General features: G+C 36.6%; 1 protein-coding gene across 3 annotated transcripts in view; it reads left to right on the forward strand.

Annotated features, from left to right (window-relative positions):
* LOC134647320 (mucin-2) overlaps positions 1–17,732 on the forward strand; it is a 141,928-nt gene extending 124,196 nt beyond the window's left edge. The window contains exons 2-17 of one of the 3 annotated variants that reach the window (XM_063501624.1): positions 3,845–4,061; positions 4,314–4,539; positions 4,656–4,939; positions 5,023–7,764; positions 8,127–8,278; positions 9,009–9,160; positions 9,311–9,357; positions 9,582–9,752; positions 10,248–12,224; positions 12,880–12,978; positions 13,364–13,557; positions 14,471–14,696; positions 14,998–15,290; positions 15,808–15,952; positions 16,140–16,338; positions 16,705–17,724. In XM_063501624.1, coding sequence (XP_063357694.1) covers positions 3,845–4,061; positions 4,314–4,539; positions 4,656–4,939; positions 5,023–7,764; positions 8,127–8,278; positions 9,009–9,160; positions 9,311–9,357; positions 9,582–9,752; positions 10,248–12,224; positions 12,880–12,978; positions 13,364–13,557; positions 14,471–14,696; positions 14,998–15,290; positions 15,808–15,952; positions 16,140–16,338; positions 16,705–16,863 — 7,283 coding nt within the window. In that variant the 3' untranslated portion in view covers positions 16,864–17,724. Of the gene's footprint in view, positions 1–3,844; positions 4,062–4,313; positions 4,540–4,655; positions 4,940–5,022; positions 7,765–8,126; positions 8,279–9,008; positions 9,161–9,310; positions 9,358–9,581; positions 9,753–10,247; positions 12,225–12,879; positions 12,979–13,363; positions 13,558–14,470; positions 14,697–14,997; positions 15,291–15,807; positions 15,953–16,139; positions 16,339–16,704 lie in introns of those variants that run through there. The other 2 variants (XM_063501623.1, XM_063501622.1) reach the window with 2 other exon arrangements.
* The last annotated feature ends 2,049 nt before the right edge of the window (positions 17,733–19,781 follow it).

Genomic DNA, 19,781 nt, shown 5'->3' on the forward strand with positions numbered 1-19,781 from the left:
TCTTACATACCTAGGTGTTTGGATGGTTAAAGTTATATTATTTCACACAACGACGCATTTATAATAAGTTTTATCTAGAAATATTAAATACGTCTAATTTTGGCGTTTTACTTGTTTTTATAAATGTGCATCTCATAGTAGGATGATAAAATCTAGTCAATTAAGTGGATTTCTGCCAAATATCCTTAGTTTTAGCAATATGTGAAAAAAGCTTTTGAATAAAACGATAATAAACCGATTTCTCGTTCCTTTTCTTATTATTTATAATATTCGAATAATTATTCGAATATTCGAATACGTCGTCAGAAAAAGTCGAATATTCGAATATCTGAAAGTTTCGAATATTTGCAAGCCCTAGTACTTATGTCTTGTTGGTCGAAATGATGTAGCATCGCGTCGCGCGAGACATTTTGGAACTAGATATTTAGATCTATGCGTTCCATAATGATGGGAGTCGGAAGAGTTAAGTCCAAATATTTAAAAATAGATAGGTACATAGAACTTGTTAATTATTTTTCCGGCTTGAAATTTGAAATGACTTCATGGTTTTCATATGTATATCCCTGCCCGATGTTTGATTGTAACTGTAGATGTATATGTATATATCGTGTATTTACTTCAAAGTATATAAACAGCCATTTTTATTTACATTCACATTTCAATCGTGAAACACTTAACAAAGAACGTATTAGGAAATGTAATGCGGTTTTCAAACTTGAAAAAGCTGTGAAGATTAAAGTGATGTAACAAGTCAAAGCCCTCGATAAAAGTAATTAAACGTGAGAAAGTAAAGTTATTGCTTGTCTGATTTACGAGATTGCGGTTCATACAAATACCGAATGGAAAGTAAAATAAGTCATGTTACGAATTAAAGTAACATTGATGCAATTACATTTACAATTGTAGAAATAGCCGCAGAGAAGTTATCTTGTTTACATCGGGACAAATAAATCAATCACGCAACGATGCTATTTATTTTGAGAATCTAACCTACGATACGTAACTAACCTAATCTAGTATGATAGAGCGTTACTAGATAAACCCATATCTAGTTAGGTCATGGATAAACATATTAATAATATCTACTGCCGGATCTATGATGATCGATTGGTCGCAGTTTTATCGTCTGTCGTCGTTATCGTCACTTTATGACATATGTCCTCAACTGTATAGTTGTGCCTCCGAATAACTCTCGCCGGCGACCATACCTACAGCTGTGGGACGGTACAGGACCGCGCGCGACCGCTGCGCGTCGCAACTCGCCGCTGTGCGACATGATCAACTCACTCAACGGGCTCCTGCGCACGAATCCACAAGTGGATATTTTCATGGATAAGTGGCCTAAACTAATGTCCAGGTGCCTCGTTTATTGTGAGAGTGAATGAACGTGTGATAAAATAGATGATGAATGTAATACTTGTAATAGTTGTAATATGCCAGAGTTTATTGTTATAGTTGTTATATTTGTATAATTTTTAATGATGTCTTGATGTGGTTGATAAACTATAATTCTATTGATATAATTGTATAGTAGCAAGTGTAATTGGTATTGGTGTAATTGGTATACTGTAACCGTTCTTGTGGTATTAAATAAATAATAAATAAATAATATGTGTAAGAGCGACACTGACGCATGATGCGTAAAGACGATATGTGCAACCATAGCACATCGCGTGTGTAGTGTGTACTGAAGTGCATATTAGGTACATAATAATGGTAAAAATACTAATAAACGAATCAAGGAATCAAACTAGATACTGGAGATCAAATAATTTATGGTCAAGCCAGGGTCTTGATGTGTACATTTTTAATTTTGTAATTTTAAGTTATATTGTAAACCGTACGTGGGTAAATAGTATTCATATAAAATAGGTACTCAGAGAATCTTCGTAATACAAAGCGTTTGTGTTTTTTTCTTCAATTCATGCAATTTTTATACAAATTTATGTGACCTATCATAACGTGATGTGCCTCCATATATATGGGAACTCTGCGGGTGACACGTATGACTACAACCAGACCTTAAGCCCCGTTAGTATTTGTGCCAAATCCCACACTGGCTCGTGATGGCAATGCAAACGTGACAGAAAGAGCTCAACGAGATAAATCTCTTAATGTCTGATGCTGTGATACTTGACGTGAATGCGTAAAGAGATAATGACAACAGTTTTGGGAATCGGAGCAAAATTTTAATATTGCGCCATGAGCCAAAGTTGAATGAACAAACTTTGGAAGATTGCTTAGTGAGATTTTGCTAACATTGTTAGTTTAACACATTTTTCGCTGCTTGTTATTCTAAATTTAATTTATGTTTTTTTTTTATGGTAGCTACCTTTAACATCCAAATTAAGGCTCACTCTAACGATTATTATTTACTACATTGAGTATAATATACATTGAGTATAAAAAAACATATTGTTTTTTTTACAAAGAAACTAAAATGATATGCGTCTTTTCCTGTTAATTTTAACTGCAAAATCTACTAAACATCTTGATCTCAAATTACCATATTTAATTACAACAAAGCCTGCATTCTGCGAGCCCAGCCTTTTACTGTTTAAATCTAGATAACTCGACACAGATTATTTTATCTACGAGTACAACTCCTAGTAAGCAACAATGCACTTTGGCGCACAAGGACGATAATTTCGCAAGGCGCATACTTCGTGTTCGTATATAGTTGCACTACTATAATAGTGTACTGTTGATATATACTCATTGGTTTACCAAATAGACGTCTTTTAATATAATTGGTAACGATAAAATGTTATAGTCGCTAGAACCGTTCGTATATAGTTGCACTACTATAATAGTGTACTGTTGATATATACCTACTCATTGGTTTACCAAATAGACGTCTTTTAATATAATTGGTAACGATAAAATGTTATAGTCGCTAGAACCACAAGTGCCTACCTACATTGTTGAATTTTTAAGTCCTTAGTTAATTTTAAGGTTATATAAGTATACTAAGTAAAAGTGCGAATGTCAAACCGACAAAGTAATTTTAGCCAATAAGAACTCATTTCAAGAAAGTATTAGATTAGGTACAGTCAGCAGCAGAAGTTGCTATGTGGGGCAGGTGTTCAAAATGATCTTGACGCGACTTAATTTTTAAGAGAATAAGAGCGTGTCAAGGTAATTTTGAACACCTCGCCCGCTTAGCAACTTCTGCTGCTGACTGTACCCTGTTTGTCCAATATAGAAACAAAACAAAAATATTAAAGCACAAAATCTATTATAATTTACTAATTGATTTGAAATAGATTGTCGCTCGTTCTAAGATATTTTTTTAATCAAGCACTGAATACCAGAATCCCTAGATGGAGTTGAATTGATTGTACGTGAAGAATTTAATCAAAAAACTGTGTGACAGCTTAATAACGTGGGAATCGACCACATACAAGTTTATTGCAAAATGACCTTACATAGAGGCACGTCTGTTTTAATAATTAAAACTGCCGCTATTAGATGTCTTGATTTACTACAGTTCTTGTTTGAGTGCAGATGATTAGAAATTAACATTTTTACCCCCGAAAAACAAACAGTAGTGTGGCTACAGGCATAACATCTGAAAGTGCACTAACCTTGGACCGTCCCGTACAGGCTTCCAACCCTGCGTATCAAATCGCATCCCGTCCAATTGAATATATACCTAAACTGAAGCCATTTGTTTCGTGTTAAGTAATAGACATTCATATTTGTAATATGAGTTACATGATCACATTGTTTTTAGTTTTCTTTGTAATTTTATATGTCTTAATAAATAAATATGAGTTATATTTATATATTATATTTATTGTAATATCTATAAATTTTAATTATTGTATCTTTTCATTTTCAGAATGCCTAGCGGCCCAATCAGATCGCTCACGGCACGACAGCAGGCGCTCTGGACCAATCAGAAGCGTTCCTGTCGCCGCTGACATCAAACGGGATGCCGACTTCGACTGCCCTGAAGAGTTCGGATATTACCCACACCCTAACGACTGCACTTTATACTACGTATGCGTATTTGGCGGCGCTCTACTTGAGTCTTGCACTGGTGGCCTTATGTACAGGTAAAAATACTCTTCATTAAGCTATCCATGTTTCATTTAAGAGTTCAACAGCTCTTTCCACGTACCTATTCACTGTTCACATCAAATTCACCCTTGCTCTTGCCTTCGTACTCATAAAACTTTACTTTCCTCTTTTAGTTAATTTATGTTTTATCCGTATCTAACAACTTCAACCACCAAACTTTGTAAAGTTTGCAATTAAACATTAAGATCGTAAATCAGAGATACCCTACAGAGTATAATCCATTCCAGCCACGAGCTCCAAACATGCGATTGGCCGCGCAACGTTGGCTGCGACGCCACCGGCACCGGCGCAGCCCTGGTCTCCGACGACCTCGAACGCATCAGCGAGCGGGAACGCGACCCCCCGCCCCCACCCCCGCCGCGCCGCAACCCGCCGCCGCCTCCTCGGGTGCAGCCCAACCCTATCGTTACCTCTAGAGGACAACCCAAGTTCAACCGAGATGAATACGAAAAGGTCAGTTGAGATATTCAACATCCTATGTTGTAGGCACACAGCTGAAGAAAACTGATAAATAAATTAGGTATAGGTACTGTGAATCTTGAATCAAATCGCATAATTTCATTTTACAGCAACAATTATACGCTGATGTTGAGGATGATCTACCACCAGTTGAAGAAATCGAAAGCGACAGACAACAACGTGTTTATCGAGGACAGCCATCAACCATTGGACAAGTGCAGAAAGACAGGGACGGTTATGTTTCGCAAGTCGCCAGCACTGGAAGAAATATTAACAATAATATTATTCCTGCATCTATTTCACAAAACAATGGTAAAATAGGGTCCTTCTCTTTTGGCACACAAGTTGAAGAAAGAAGAACAGCTACCGCTACTCAAGCACCTCAGACCTATCGGTAAGTATTTGCAGCGTATTAAAAGACGGAGAAATCTTTGACAGTGTAGGTAAATACACTAATTTGACATATAATTATTTCAGTGAGGACACAAGTGACAACGTTACTGACTCTCTTCTTGACGAACAGTTAGACATTGTAACGAACGAGATAGACAGAAATAACGTTATTGAAAAACCTATCATAAGGAGTAAAAGAGAAGTTACCAACGACAGTTCTAACAGTAATACAGATAAAATCTCCGAAAGGAGTGATAGTGATGAAATAATGGAATATATAGAAATGGATCCAACAGAAGAGGATGACGAAGAAGATTTACATGAAGATAGTGAAAGAGGAAAAAGACAAATTAGATATTATTTAAAAAATGGTTTTAAAACTGCAGTAAAAAGCTGGCCCAATTCAAAACCTATCAAATTTATCGATTTACCTCCTCATGTTAGTAACCAAAATATAAGGCACCAGTCATCATTAAACGGACTTCATAAAAATAATTTGTATGATGCGTCCAGCAAACCTTACACAGCCGTTAACAATATATATTCTACTGCAAATCCTTTCGCGTACCAAAATGATAACACACAATCTCAGAGGCCATTTAAGGCTAGTCCTTCTGATCCATTCAGTCAAAGGTTACCCCATAATCCTATGAATTCTGCGACTCACATTATTACAAAAAGCCCACCTATATCAGCGCTGAAAAATAGTGAAAACCCCTTTGCAGCATTGGCCGGAGGATTTTATAATAATGCTCCAAAACAAAATAATCAAAACACTAACCGCTATCCTGCTCAGTCGTTTTATACTAATAACCATAATAGTCATAATATAGTGCATGACTCATCTCTTTTGCCAAGTACGGTAGTCACTGGTAAACCAGTTTCAACCATTTCACCATATAACAAAGCACAGAGAAGCCCATCACAATCATTTAAAGGCGAATCAAATCGACCTGATGCCTATAATAGACCTGAACAAGAAAAATATAATGATGAAGACACTTCAAATGAAAATGATGACGAGGAGTCTTCAGAAGAAAGCTCTTCAGAAAAAGATGATGAGGAGGAAAAAAGTTACTATAAATTTGATTTTCCCGAACCACCTTACGAATTTACACATCCCAAAAATAAATATGCTGACATTGAAAATCCATTTGCAAATCCCAATTTCGATTTTGATGCATTCTTAGAAAAACTTAGGGATGAGCATTATGAAGCTGTAGGTGTCACAACGCCGAAGCCAAAAGTGAATCAAAATGCTGCATTAATCGCGAGACCATCTGAACGGCCTACCTCTGTATCAGAAAATTCTGGAATAAGATCATCCACATTAAATTATCAGGGTATGAGTACGCCTCGACCATTTAGCTCAATTAATCTCCCCAGCGCGTCTGTTGGTTCTAGTCAAATTTATTCAAAGGTGCCTACAACGAAACAACCTGAACAATCACAGCAGTTGAATTTTAGACCCCTGCTTCATCATCAGCAGACAGTTAGATTAAATAATGACCACAACCAGGATGTACAACAGAGCGCTGGTATACCATTAGACGCTGCATTGCCTAAACTGAAACCGCCAAATTTTAGAGATGAACGCATTTTACCAATAAATTATAACTTTAACAAACCTATAAATTCGACACAGATACCTAATTTAAACCAAACACAGCATAAAGGGGCAACTCAGCAAGTGTATTCTATAACCCAGAGGCCATATTTACTACAAACGGGAACAGGAGCGCCTAAGATATTACTTTCTACACCTAAGTTACAATATTTGATAAAACAAGAAAAACCTGGTCGTCCATATTTTATTTCAACTGTAAAGCCATATCTTGTATCATCAATTAAGCCTCATAATGCATATTTATCTTTCAAACAATCAACATTAAAACCATTAACAACTTTAGCTAATGAACAACTGGCAGCTCTTCAACATTACTGGAACCATCCATCGACAGAATTTTATTTACATTCAACTCCAAGACCAACATCGTTCTCAAATCTTCCAAAGCTTGAAAACTTATTTGCACAAACATTAAGACCATCGGTGCAATCTACAGTAAATCAAAATAACGCAATTACTACCAAAGATACAGTCACTTCTATACCGAAACAACCAGCAAAGCGAAGACCGATTCCCAAACCATCTCCCGAAATGGCCGACTATTACTACGACGATGAAGATGAGCAATATTATGAACCGCCAGTCAAATCAATTTACATGCCCAGTTCCGAGATAAAACCACAAAGACCACCGATGGCTCAAAATTATCAAGAATATGATGACACTGAGAGTTACGAAAGTGATGAAGATGAACGAACAGTTCATATTACTCCCCAACGACCAAATTATCGTCAACCGTCTAATTATAAAACAGAATCAGCCACTAAAAACCATAATGATGTTTCCGTTGTTACAAAAGCTCCTCACAAAGAGCGACAAAAGACTAAAATACCCGTTCCGGTCATGGTAGATTTTGTAACGCCTGCACCAACAGTATTGATGCGCCCTGAAGTATCAAACTATGAAATCATTCACCATTCACCTAGGAATAAGACGTTCCACATAAAAAAACCTGGACCTTTTACTGCTAGACCTCCAAAATATTTAAATCAGACTACTCTAAGACCATACACAGTTAGGCATAGGCTGGCTATACCCACTACCGTAAAAGAAACTACTCGAACTGAAGACAACAAGCAGAATAGAGGCAGGATACGACACCACAACCTGGTAGCCCAGACGAAGATGACTACTCCTCGTGACAATCATAACCAGGAGACTCGATTTACTAAGACTAGACACGATGACAAGACAAACAGGTACGACTGACAACAGAGAACCCTATACTTGACCACTTTGTACATAATTCCTATGCACTATTTTTATATTAGGCTGTCCATTAACCATTGATTTGAACTTTCTTATAAGTAGTTAAAATGACGGCTGTTCTAAATAAATAACAATTATTTTCCCCTTTTGCTCTTGTTTCTGCGCTCAAATACGCATAAACAGATTGTAAAGAATATACAGACTGATTTGTGACCACACTTACACAATTTAATGATTTTACTAACATTGACTGGACGTGGACTAAAACTTGGACTGAAAGTACTAAAGGAATTAATTTGATTGATATTGTTTCTATGAAATATTAGGATGTTGGAACAAATTTTATTTCTAGCTTGGAACCTGTTAACAACGTAACTCCAGCCACATACACCGCCAGCCCACGTCCTAAAATGCTGTATAATGGAACTCAAAATTACTCTCCTGACCAATTTGATCCATACTACGCCGTTTACGATGAAGATGGTGAATTATATAAAGACACAGGTATGTTATGAAGCATAATTATTAGATTCGTATAAGTTATAAATGATGATTTAAGTAATGTTTACAAAGCATAAATATGCACATGATCAGAGTTTAACCTGAAATTGCATGTTTTAGTACATCATGTACTGAGATATTGTTAACTTGAGATATGTTTATACTGATAATTTTGGGATGGGAATCAAAATGGTTCAATCGTTTTGTAATTCACTATATTCACTAATATGTGTGATTTCACATGTACACTTGCTGAAATTCACGGCAATTGTGTGCTTTGCACTGCATTTTGAAAGTTTTGCACAAGAGTCAACACAGACCTAATTCGGTTGTATAGAAACACGATAAACATTTTAAAAGTGACATCCTAATTCCACAAATCTAATTATCAAATTAAATCACTTCATCATCAGATCATCACCTGTTTACGAGCATAATCATTATGTATTTTCATTTGTTGACCATAGCATCTCTCATGGACACGAGTTTATTACTTCATACTCCTTCTGATAAACTATTCAAATCTGTACCCCTCCTCAAAGCACCTACGACAATACAATTTTTGGTATTTCTGGTTTGATACATCCAAATCATTGAGGTGGACTCCCCATACCCTAATATACACTCTAAATAGCATCGGCATTGGCAATTCTTTCATCACTATTACAAATTAAGCCAGACTCAACGGACACTGGGTAAGGTAACTAACGGGCGGTTGGTGCGGTGTCGGCAGATTATGTTCAGCAATATAACACGGCCTCGCTCCGCCCTGCAGTGCAGCAAACCTACCGCGGCACCCCGCCCCCGGCCAGGAGACCTGAGCCCGTGCAGTATACGCAGAGACCGTCCGCTGACGACTATGATGACACACTTATCCAAGGACAGGTAAGAAAACACAACATCGTTTGTTCGCAGGCTAAATTCTATAATTTTGTTTTTGAAGAAATTGACTATTTTTAAGTACTAGTAATATTTAAGCAATTTGATAATGTTGACTGCAACGCCTATCAACACAGGTAAAATTTAATTTTTCAGATAAACAACCAGAATCAATACCAAGCACCGGTCCGTCAATCAACAAGGTAAGATGTCAAGCGACTTCTAAATATAACTGTTTTTTTTTATAAGCCTCAATTCGTTAATTTGTGTTTTATTCCTTTCTTACAAATATGTAAGTCAAACAGACGTGACAGATTAAGACACGATTAATAGCTAATTGAGGCTTATAGCGCGTTTATGAATAACGCCATTTAACATGTAGTTACTAAATAACATCAATTCTTAACCGTGATTGCGAATGATTCAGGGGCGAAGGTAACGAATTGGGTTACGAACACCCTAGCAGTGTGAAGACGACGATTTACGAAGCTACCTCTATTAGCACTACTCCTACGACAAGCACTAGCACAACCACAACATATCGCCCTACTACTGCACCCTTCACCGAAGCAATGACCCCGTCTAGATACTCTCCAAGGTACTACAAAAGGAATCGTCAACAACGAACTCATCCAAGCTTGTTCCATACATTTTTAAACTCATTAACATCGGTAAATTCATTTCAGTTTCAAATTTAAAATCATCATCTTTAAACTGATTTTATTATGTAACAACTAACATACTAATAATCATTTATAAATTTTGAACAAAATTCAGTTTAAAGGTTTCACAAACATTTTGTTAACATGTACATACATTTCACATCTTGGCTCTTCCTACATTCTGCTTATGAAAGCTGGCTGTAACGTGCTACAGTTTTGTTAAGCTTTTGTGGTATCTTTTATCCTTTATCCCCGACTATTATAATTTTTTTAATATTTCCACCCTCTTTCCGCTATTTAATTTGACTAAACTGTACTATCCAATAAGAAAACGTCATTTAGGCTTCTTTATCGTACTTTTATATTAAGTATTTATAGGAAATATTTAAGAGCTTAAATTAGAAAGTTTTCTTTTGGTTTGTATTCAACAGATCATCCACAGATGAGAACCTTAACCTCAATCCTAATAATTCCTCAGACCAAAACCCTTCTGACGGGTCCCCTATGACAGTTCCCATTTCAAACCCTATAATAAACCTTTCATCCTTTGCTAAGCCCTTTGAAAAGACTGATAATACTCATAGGTTGAAAGAAAACTTACCATCTGAAAAACTGACCCATAGACATTCTCCTCGAGTGACTAACAAAAACAATAATATTCCGGTGGAAGTGGTGAAAACCTCTTCTAATGAAAATAAAAAGGTTGTTTCCCTAACTACTGGGTTCTCGATTAGGCGAAACCCCAATAATACTAATAATCCCTACACATTGACAGTTCTGACCCGGCCTTTTGATAATTACCATAATAGTCGAAAGCATATCACGCCCGAAGAAAAAACAAAACAACAAGTAACAGAAACAAGACACGATGAGTTAGAAAATGTTCAAAAACCAGTAGAATCACTCATTGATGAGGACAATGTTGGATCATCAGAGAGTTCACTGCGTCGTTCTAGTATTGAAGAGGATATACCTGTTTATTCTAGACCCCAAAGTAGGCCAAAAACTTCATACCAATATTCTAGAGAAGATTATGCGACACCGCCAACAACCACTACTAAATATTACCTCAAAACCGTTATCAAACGACCGGCCCCAGCTCCTTTTACTTACAGCAACGACCAGAAAGAAAGCTCTACTGAAAATACAATTGACACGGAAGCATTGATTGAAACCGGACTTCGAAATGTTAAAAATACTCAGACTCAATCAACTACTCCCATAAATAGAGATTTGCCGGATTGGGAACAATACGAAACACATAGTGAACAATGGAATAAACCTGTTGTTTCACCGTACAGAACCCTAAACAATCTCAGAAACAATGAGGAAAACAATGAAGCAATTGACTTTACAACCAGTACTGCTTCGACAACTAGATATACCACAACACAGAAAGTCATTTTGAGTTCAACTGCTAAGCCTCAAGAATTACTTAGTTCTAAACCTGCATATTATAGTTATAAAGTCGATGATGACGAAGTCTCTGATCAAACTACCGAAGTATTCAGTGGTAAAGTAAAATCTGTCATAAAAGCTTTTCTGAGCAATTTCGGTGGAGCGTCAAGTACGGAGAGAGTAAAACAGATAGTGAACACCGTTGCGCCTCAAGAAGAAAAAGTCGTAAACATAGGTTTCCAAAAGAAAATGCTGAAATACATAGATGAGAAGCCTGCCCGCCATCATATTCAACGTGTGCATATTATAACAGAGCAACCGACTACGAGATTTAGCCCTACAACTATTGATACTCCCAATTATACTCAAAGAGATTTCGTATCGACTCCTAGTCAATCAATTTCAAACAGAGGAACCTCCACTACAATTACGCCTGCTTCTTCAATTTTTGCTGAATATGCTGAAACTACGCCGACGCCAATGTTGCAAACTCCAAGTAACAATGTGTTACGCAACATTCCCAACACAGAATATTCTGATTCTAAATTCAACAGTTTTAACAATTATGTAACAGAAAACACACAAAAAACTGTTAAACCACAGCCGGAAAATTCCCGCAAATTTCTTAAGATTATCGAAGAACCTTCCACAGAGTTGACAAAAATTGACAGTACTTTCAATAATAACATTGACAATGAGGTAACAAAACTGACCAAATCGACCGAACCAACTAAGACAACGACTGAGACAGAGCGTTACAGACAAGCTTCAGTCCTAAACGAAATAGCTTCGACAACAAGTAGTACAAAATCGACCACTACTTACAAAGTTGACGTGACGCCGACGAAAAAGAGTTTATCCTTCCCCACTCGTGCCTCTCGAGTGAATCCCGCAATAAAGTTAGCTGCGACAAACCCGGGAGTTGGGCGCAGGAGTTACCAATCGACGAAATGCTCTTCAGACAACAGTCTGCAACCGAATCCAAAATGCAACGAAATCAAATACCAGAGGTACAATCGCCGGCCAGAGCCTAAACAGCCTATTTCTCATATAATTTACTTACGGAAGGTGGAGGCTTCGACTTCTATCTATACGTTCTTACTTTCAGCCTCGCGGTATAACTAGCATGAAGACATTTCGTTTAATGGCACCTACAGCTAAATTCTATCGCTTAACATTCTTCCATTGGGGGACTTAAAGTCGGTTGAGTTAAATATTTATGAATTGTTAACTCCTGACGCGACCATTCCTTTCCTCCATGGTCCATAATAAAATATGTATTTTTAGATGTAGTAAAATAATATGTAGAAAGTTCCTCAATGTAGTTTATACCTCTACTTATCAACTTATCATGCACCACATAGCAAACCCATCATGTAGTTTGTAAGAGCACCCATATGACACTGGAAATAATATGGTACTTGCATGTGAATTTATCTTACATTTTAACTCATACTTTTCTTTTCATGTTAAAGCGACAAAATAAAGCAAGAATCAACTGTTGTAATAATGAATATTTTTATATTATCATAAACATGCTGATGGCTATAAACTAAACAGTTGATTTGGTCTGCAATCAGGACCAAACGCTTCATCTTTAAAACCACGCGTACTAACCAAGGCTATCCTTTCGAGCTTTTCACATGACACTTTTATGTATTTCAGACCCAGTCCCAGCCCAAGCCCCAGCAGTACCCGCGGTAGAGGGTCCGCTCACTACTCCACCTTGGATCAGCCACAGTCCAACAGAGGAACCCCACCAACGTTAGAAAGCCAAATGAAAATACCGAATTCATTATGCTTTTAGTCTTCTTCACATTTTTAGTTGATTGCATAGTATTTAAAAACTGCACTCAAATAACTTGATACCTAATGTTTCACCATCATATTTTTTTTGTTACTTGTTAAATTTTCTACAAATATGGCATCTCCGTATTATACTGTTTTTACGCGGCATATCAACGTAGAATAGTTTTCAGCCAACTTTATTTAGTTATACTAGCCAGCTTCGTCTCATATTTTATATTAGTTAATAAATAGTGTTTTCTATGTATATTTATATATAATATATATTGTTAATAAATATAATGATAATTAGTTGTAAATTAACTGTTGGCCTACTTTACTAACTTTCGCTTTTTCTGAGCAGTCGCAGCCGCCCTACTTTAAAGCCATCAACTGCCATCGTGTCAAAGGCGACAGAGTTCGTGGACGTCTACACGAATCCCCCGAGGAGACCAGCGCCTGTGTACCCGCAGCCGACTCCGGACAAGACTGCAGCTAAGTGTAGGAAGGACGTGTGCCTGCTACCTGACTGCTACTGCGGTGGAAAGGATATACCTGGTACGAATATAATTATTTAAAGGATTTAAAGTTGACAATGAAATCCAATATTTGCCAAAGACATGAATGACATGATGATTTATTCTTGAAGTGCATTTCTATTGCAGTTAAGTCCACTCGTATAGTAAGGTTGTTTGTTTAACGTCAACCATTAACATTAAATACCGACCCCAAGTGTTTCTTGTACTCGTAAATTATTAACTTTTACGGAGCATATTGCAGAATTTGATTTATTGTATACCTCTGCAATGATTCTTAAAGAAATCTCGAAAACATTATATTTACTTAATATAAAGCACTGCAAACTTATTGTGGTTAGATTAATAGTATATTGCATTATATGCATACAATTTTTATTCTTACCAGTGTCGTAATTAAAACTAAATATGTTTATAATATAGGAAATATACCTGTCAACGAAACCCCGCAAATGGTATTGATTACGTTCGACGATGCAGTAAATGATCTCAATAAAATATACTACGAAGAACTCTTCCAAAATGGAAGAGTCAACCCTAACGGCTGCCCTATATCTGCCACATTCTACGTGTCCCATGAATGGACTGATTATAGTCAAGTTCAGAATCTTTATGCAGATGGTCACGAATTTGCCTCCCATACGATATCGTAAGTCTACCTGAAAAATAGCAGTAGTGGATCTATCCAATGTTTCCTATTGGGCTATACCACTAACAACGTATTCAATTATTCATGACCATCTATGTATCAATTTTTATTATAATATGTAAAATTCAACAGTATTTCAACAATTTATTAACATGAGTTTTCTTCTCTTTCCTTCTTATTCTGACCATCCTTACCATACCTTGTCTCGTATTCTTCCTCTTCCTGGCACTCACTCACACACCCAATCACCACACGCACGACCACTACCAACATCCCAAAACAACAGGCGACCTAGAGGTGGAGACGGTGCCCCAGATCGTTCTTCTGACATTCGATGACTCCGTGAACGACCTCAACAAGGTCCTTTATCAAGACCTCTTCGAAAAGGGTCGCGTGAACCCCAACGGTTGTCCGATCTCAGCCACATTTTATGTCTCCCACGAATGGACCGATTACAGCCAAGTACAAAATCTTTATTCTGCTGGACATGAGATGGCTTCTCACACAATTTCGTAAGTCCTTGAAGAATACTGCACATAAACAGGATTCAGCGCACTTCATCAAACAAACAAATTTTACTATAATTTATACAAACTCCTTTTCCGTCTTTCAATAATTCTTTTATAACTTGGAATTATGTATCTATTAGATTAGACTATCTCAAACATAAAATTCTCGAAATTGATTTAATATTACCTTTCTACTACCTACCTATTTAACTTAATTTAATATTTTTTTATTTATTTTTAACTTCTAATGTTTTCTAGTCCATAAAGAAAAACAGTAACTAATATTACATGTTAAACTTTTCAGTCATAGTTTTGGAGAGCAATTCTCCCAAAAGAAATGGAACAGAGAAGTGGGTGGACAGAGAGAGATTTTAGCAGCATACGGTGGTGTGAAATTAGAGGATGTCCGAGGAATGAGAGCTCCGTTCCTCTCTGTCGGAGGAAACAAGATGTTCAAGATGTTGTACGATTCTAACTTCACGTACGATTCCTCGATGCCTGTCTATGAAAACAGACCACCTAGCTGGCCTTATACTCTTGACTACAAACTGTTCCACGACTGCATGATCCCGCCTTGCCCTACAAAATCATATCCAGGTGAGATTATTCGCGTTGTCACCTAAATATGTTGATATATATTTAAGGATCATCAACGTTCGCACCTATCAACTGTAACTATATAGATAATAATAATATTATACTTATCCTAAGATCCAGAGTCATTTTTGCAGTTTTGAATTTGGAACCTTCTTTTATTCCATTATTTGATTTTATTCTTTTAAAAGGAACTAGAAAATTAAGGATATAAGTAGGTATATATTGTTATCTTGAAAATTTGCAAGCCATTATTTGACCACTTGTTGGTAGCCGATAGAGATAAAATTTGGCGTAGAGTACCGTGACAATGCCATATTATAATACCATCCTGCTGTACCGTACATTAGAGAAGATGGCCTTAAAATCTATGATAAAACAACGCAATCTCATAAAATTTGGAGACGTTAACTGGTAAAAAAAAATTACAGTCGGCCTCTTTTTGACAAAAACCTTATTTTTACATAATCATGTAAAAATTGGTATAAGTTATTAAATTAATATTTTATTTACTCTATAGGCGTCTGGGAAGTACCTATGGTGATGTGGCAAGATTTGAATGGTGGCCGTTGCTCTATGGGTGATGCCTGTGCTAATCCTCCTGAAGCTGAAGGAGTCTATAAAATGCTTTTGAAGAACTTTGACAGACATTACACTACAAACAGGTACGTCAAGATCAAATTGAATGTCTGTAACTTATGATCATAATGATAATTATTATTTAAGGCAGTAATTAATACCTTATGCCAGACCAAAATTACTCATCATTATAACTGTTGCTTTTAATGCCTATACCTACAAGAAATTATGACTGTGTGACCTTGGTAAACAATTTAAATTAAAAATTTCCAGGGCACCCTTCGGTCTCTTCTACCACGCGGCGTGGTTCACGCAGCCCCACCACAAGGAGGGCTTCATCATGTTCCTGGACTTCATCAACCGCATGCAGGACGTGTGGATCGTGACCAACTGGCAGGCGCTGCAGTGGGTGCGAGACCCCACGCCCATCAACAGGATCAACAACTTCCAGCCTTTCCAATGCAACTACCAAGTACGTATCGTTTTTATTACAGGGTATATTTTTTCATTTGGTATATGCTGGTATGTTTTAATTTTTATCCAACCCTTTATGTCATGTCTCAATTGGTTAAAAAGGTTTAAAAGCCGATACTTGTAGGTATATTTAGTATGGCGTATTGTTTAGCGTAGGTTAAAACAATACGACAAATCAACACTTTAAAGATTAATGCTACAGGATAAACTATGAGACCTTGAGACCAATTCGAACTTAAATTTTGATATCAAAATCATGTCATTTTATTATCATTCGCCCGTGTGCAAGCAAGACGCGCCTCATGTTGCAGCTTATATTTTATTGAAAGTGACAATAAATAAAAGATTTACTGTTTTTTTCCAGGATCGTCCCAAGAAGTGCAACAACCCTAAAGTGTGCAATCTTTGGCATAAATCCGGCGTCCGGTACATGAGGACGTGTCAGCCCTGTCCCGAGATCTACCCCTGGACAGGCAAGACCGGCATCAAATCCTCTCGTATCGACAACGATATTGAGGAATAAACAACAAATTACTCTAGAATCGGTCACGCGGTCGAAACTGTCTATTACGTTAGCCGCAGGATTATGAGGATCAAAAAATCTTAGATCGTATTGAATGTCAAAACGTTAAAATCGAACGTTAATGATATGTCAATGAAAACCTCATAGAACAGCGGCAATATCTAACTTGATCCTAAGGATAAGACCAGTCAATTTATTAAACGCTACTTAAGCAATACTGTTGTATGCTTAAATTGTATAGCGGTAAGGATCAAACTCTGTATCTTGCAGTGAAAATTGTTTTGTCACCAATAGAGTGCCATTTAGATTTCGATGGTCACAAAGCAAATGTTAATGTTAGAGTTAAACTTCTACCGCGTGCCGGAATGTGATTCGATTGCATTAGTTCAATTTTGTTTATCCTTCATAACAACAACAATCGTTGTATTGGGAACTGTGATATTAAGTGTTTTCAATCATTTGGAGTGAAGTTATCAACGATTTTATCATAATTATTGTCACACTTATTTTATATTGTAACAATTTTAGTGCAATCATTATTGCAATATTATTTTCCTATTTTGTGTTCGTATGTACTAGTTAATAATACTGAAATACTCTTTGAATGACTAGAAGAGGCCTAGATTATAATGTACCTTAATTTAAATAAGAAAGAGTGATAATCAATGTTTAGTTTTCAGTATTTGAACGACATTCTGGTACAGATTACCATTTTCATTTTTATATATGAGAGCCATATTAAAATTTAGAAAATCATATTTTCTAATCTTGCCAGCTTTGTGGTAGACACTGCCTTTTAATATAAATTTGTAAATATAGAGTTAGTTTAGTCGGTACTTGTGTATTAGCGTTCTTACACTGCAAAATATATCACGAATATAACTGACGTCTCATATACATATATTTCAATGTTTAAATCAAACAAAATAGCCGATTGATGTACTTCAACAACGAACAATAAAGTTTGAATTAAAAATAAACATCTTATAGGAAATTTCCGGTGTTAGATAGATGTCTGACTACATCGCTGTACAGTGATGAAGCACATGTCTATTCGACTGCTACTTAAGAACGCTATGTTTAGGTTTAAGTCCGTATGAGTTTCTGATAAGGGTCATATTTTCTGATTGAAATCGAAATTTCCTGAAACGAACAAAATAATTTATGCGTTTTGCTTCGATTTATTAATGTTTAATGTTTATGCTCTATTTAAATCAAGTTGATGCCAATATATACAGTACATGATAAAATAATGATGTCGATTTAATATTTACAAATTAATTACAAATAGCTTGCATGAACTGCTACGTAATAATATTTAAGGTTAAGTTTGTCCCAAGTTCTGCAGACATCAAAGTTTTATTTTAAAATAAACTCATATACCTATAGGTATATTTGGTCAATCATGAGATTCATGAGGCAGAATAGAACAAACGCTTTTTTTTCGATGATCGAAGCTATTTCTATAAAGTTAAATTAAATAAATTAGAGATAGTGCTTTGGTCTCATATTAATTCTGCTGTAGACTAAAGTAAATAAGAAGCGCTTGCTACGAATCTATTTAAATCTAGATAGGTACCTATTAAGTATTTAAGTCCTAATTTTGTAAATATAGGTTTAGTATTTAAAATTGGTAGTTTCACTTTGAAATGTATTGTAAGAATTTTGTATTTTCGGCTATACAGAGCGTTTTGGACAGGATTTTAAGCACTGAGGTCATTTATGGTGCAATTTGAGCTGAGGTAGTTTTTTTTATTTCGATGTGTTTACATAAAGGTTAGCTGTGTGCCTGAGCTATAAATTGCGACCAGTGCTGTTTAATAAACTGAAATAAATATATTGTCTTTTTATTTTACCCATATGACTCGCCCTGTGTATATGTCGCAGTCGGATTGTATAATCCGCCGTATTACATTACGGCTAGCCGTTTTACAAAACAGGGGCGTTTTGAAATGCGGCGGTTTGACGATTAGCCGGATTGAATGCGGCTGAATGAAAATCCGCCGGAATGTATTCGGCGCCATACGTTCTTCAACACGGCTAGCTGTAATGTAATACAGCGAGTCATTAGCCGCCGCTTTGACAGTTTTTAGTTCCCATTTTTAACACTCGTGGCGCTGCCTGACATAACAACAACAAACTATGAAAAATGCTGGGGTGTCCATCAAATCTGGAGTTCGTCGGACTGTTTCTTTTCAAAAAACATTTCCTTCGCAACTTAACTAGACGGAGCCCCGCTTCGCGGGGCTCCTATTTCTGAGCGGTTTGCCCTTCGGGCATCTGAAGCTACCTAACAAACCTAACCTACCTACCTATTGATTTAGTGAAACGTCCGTGAAAACATTACACTTTGGGGAAAAAAGCGTAGGTAGGTAAGTAGGTTAGGTTCGTTAGGTAGCTTCAGATGCCCGAAGGGCAAACCGCCCAGAAATAGGAGCCCCGCTTGCGGGGCTCCGTCTATTTAAGTTGTGAAGGAAATGTTTTGGAAAAGAAACACATGTAGTGTGGTGGGACAATGGTAAAAATAAATTAAATTGCAAACATTGACAAACTCCGGTTACGTAGGCGACCGAAAGAACTGGTCACTTTTACAATCTAAATAGTAGATACGATGCGGCTAAACGTAGGCCGCCTTATTGAAGAACGTATCGCAATGACAATCCGGCTAATCGTCGAACCGCCGCATTTCAAAACGCCCCTGTTTTGTAAAACGGCTAGCCGTAATGTAATACGGCTAGCCGTAATGTAATACGGCGGATTATACGATCTGACTACGACATATACATACTGATACATACATACAAATGTTAAATACACAACCACACAAACACAGTAGGTATTGTCCCGTTCAGCACTTTCATAAAGTTCAAATCGATATTATATATTATATATCTTGAGCAAAAAAAACAATAGTCTGT

This window comes from Cydia amplana, chromosome 4 (assembly GCF_948474715.1).
Source record: "Cydia amplana chromosome 4, ilCydAmpl1.1, whole genome shotgun sequence".
In the NCBI taxonomy this organism is placed as follows: Eukaryota; Metazoa; Arthropoda; class Insecta; order Lepidoptera; family Tortricidae; genus Cydia; species Cydia amplana.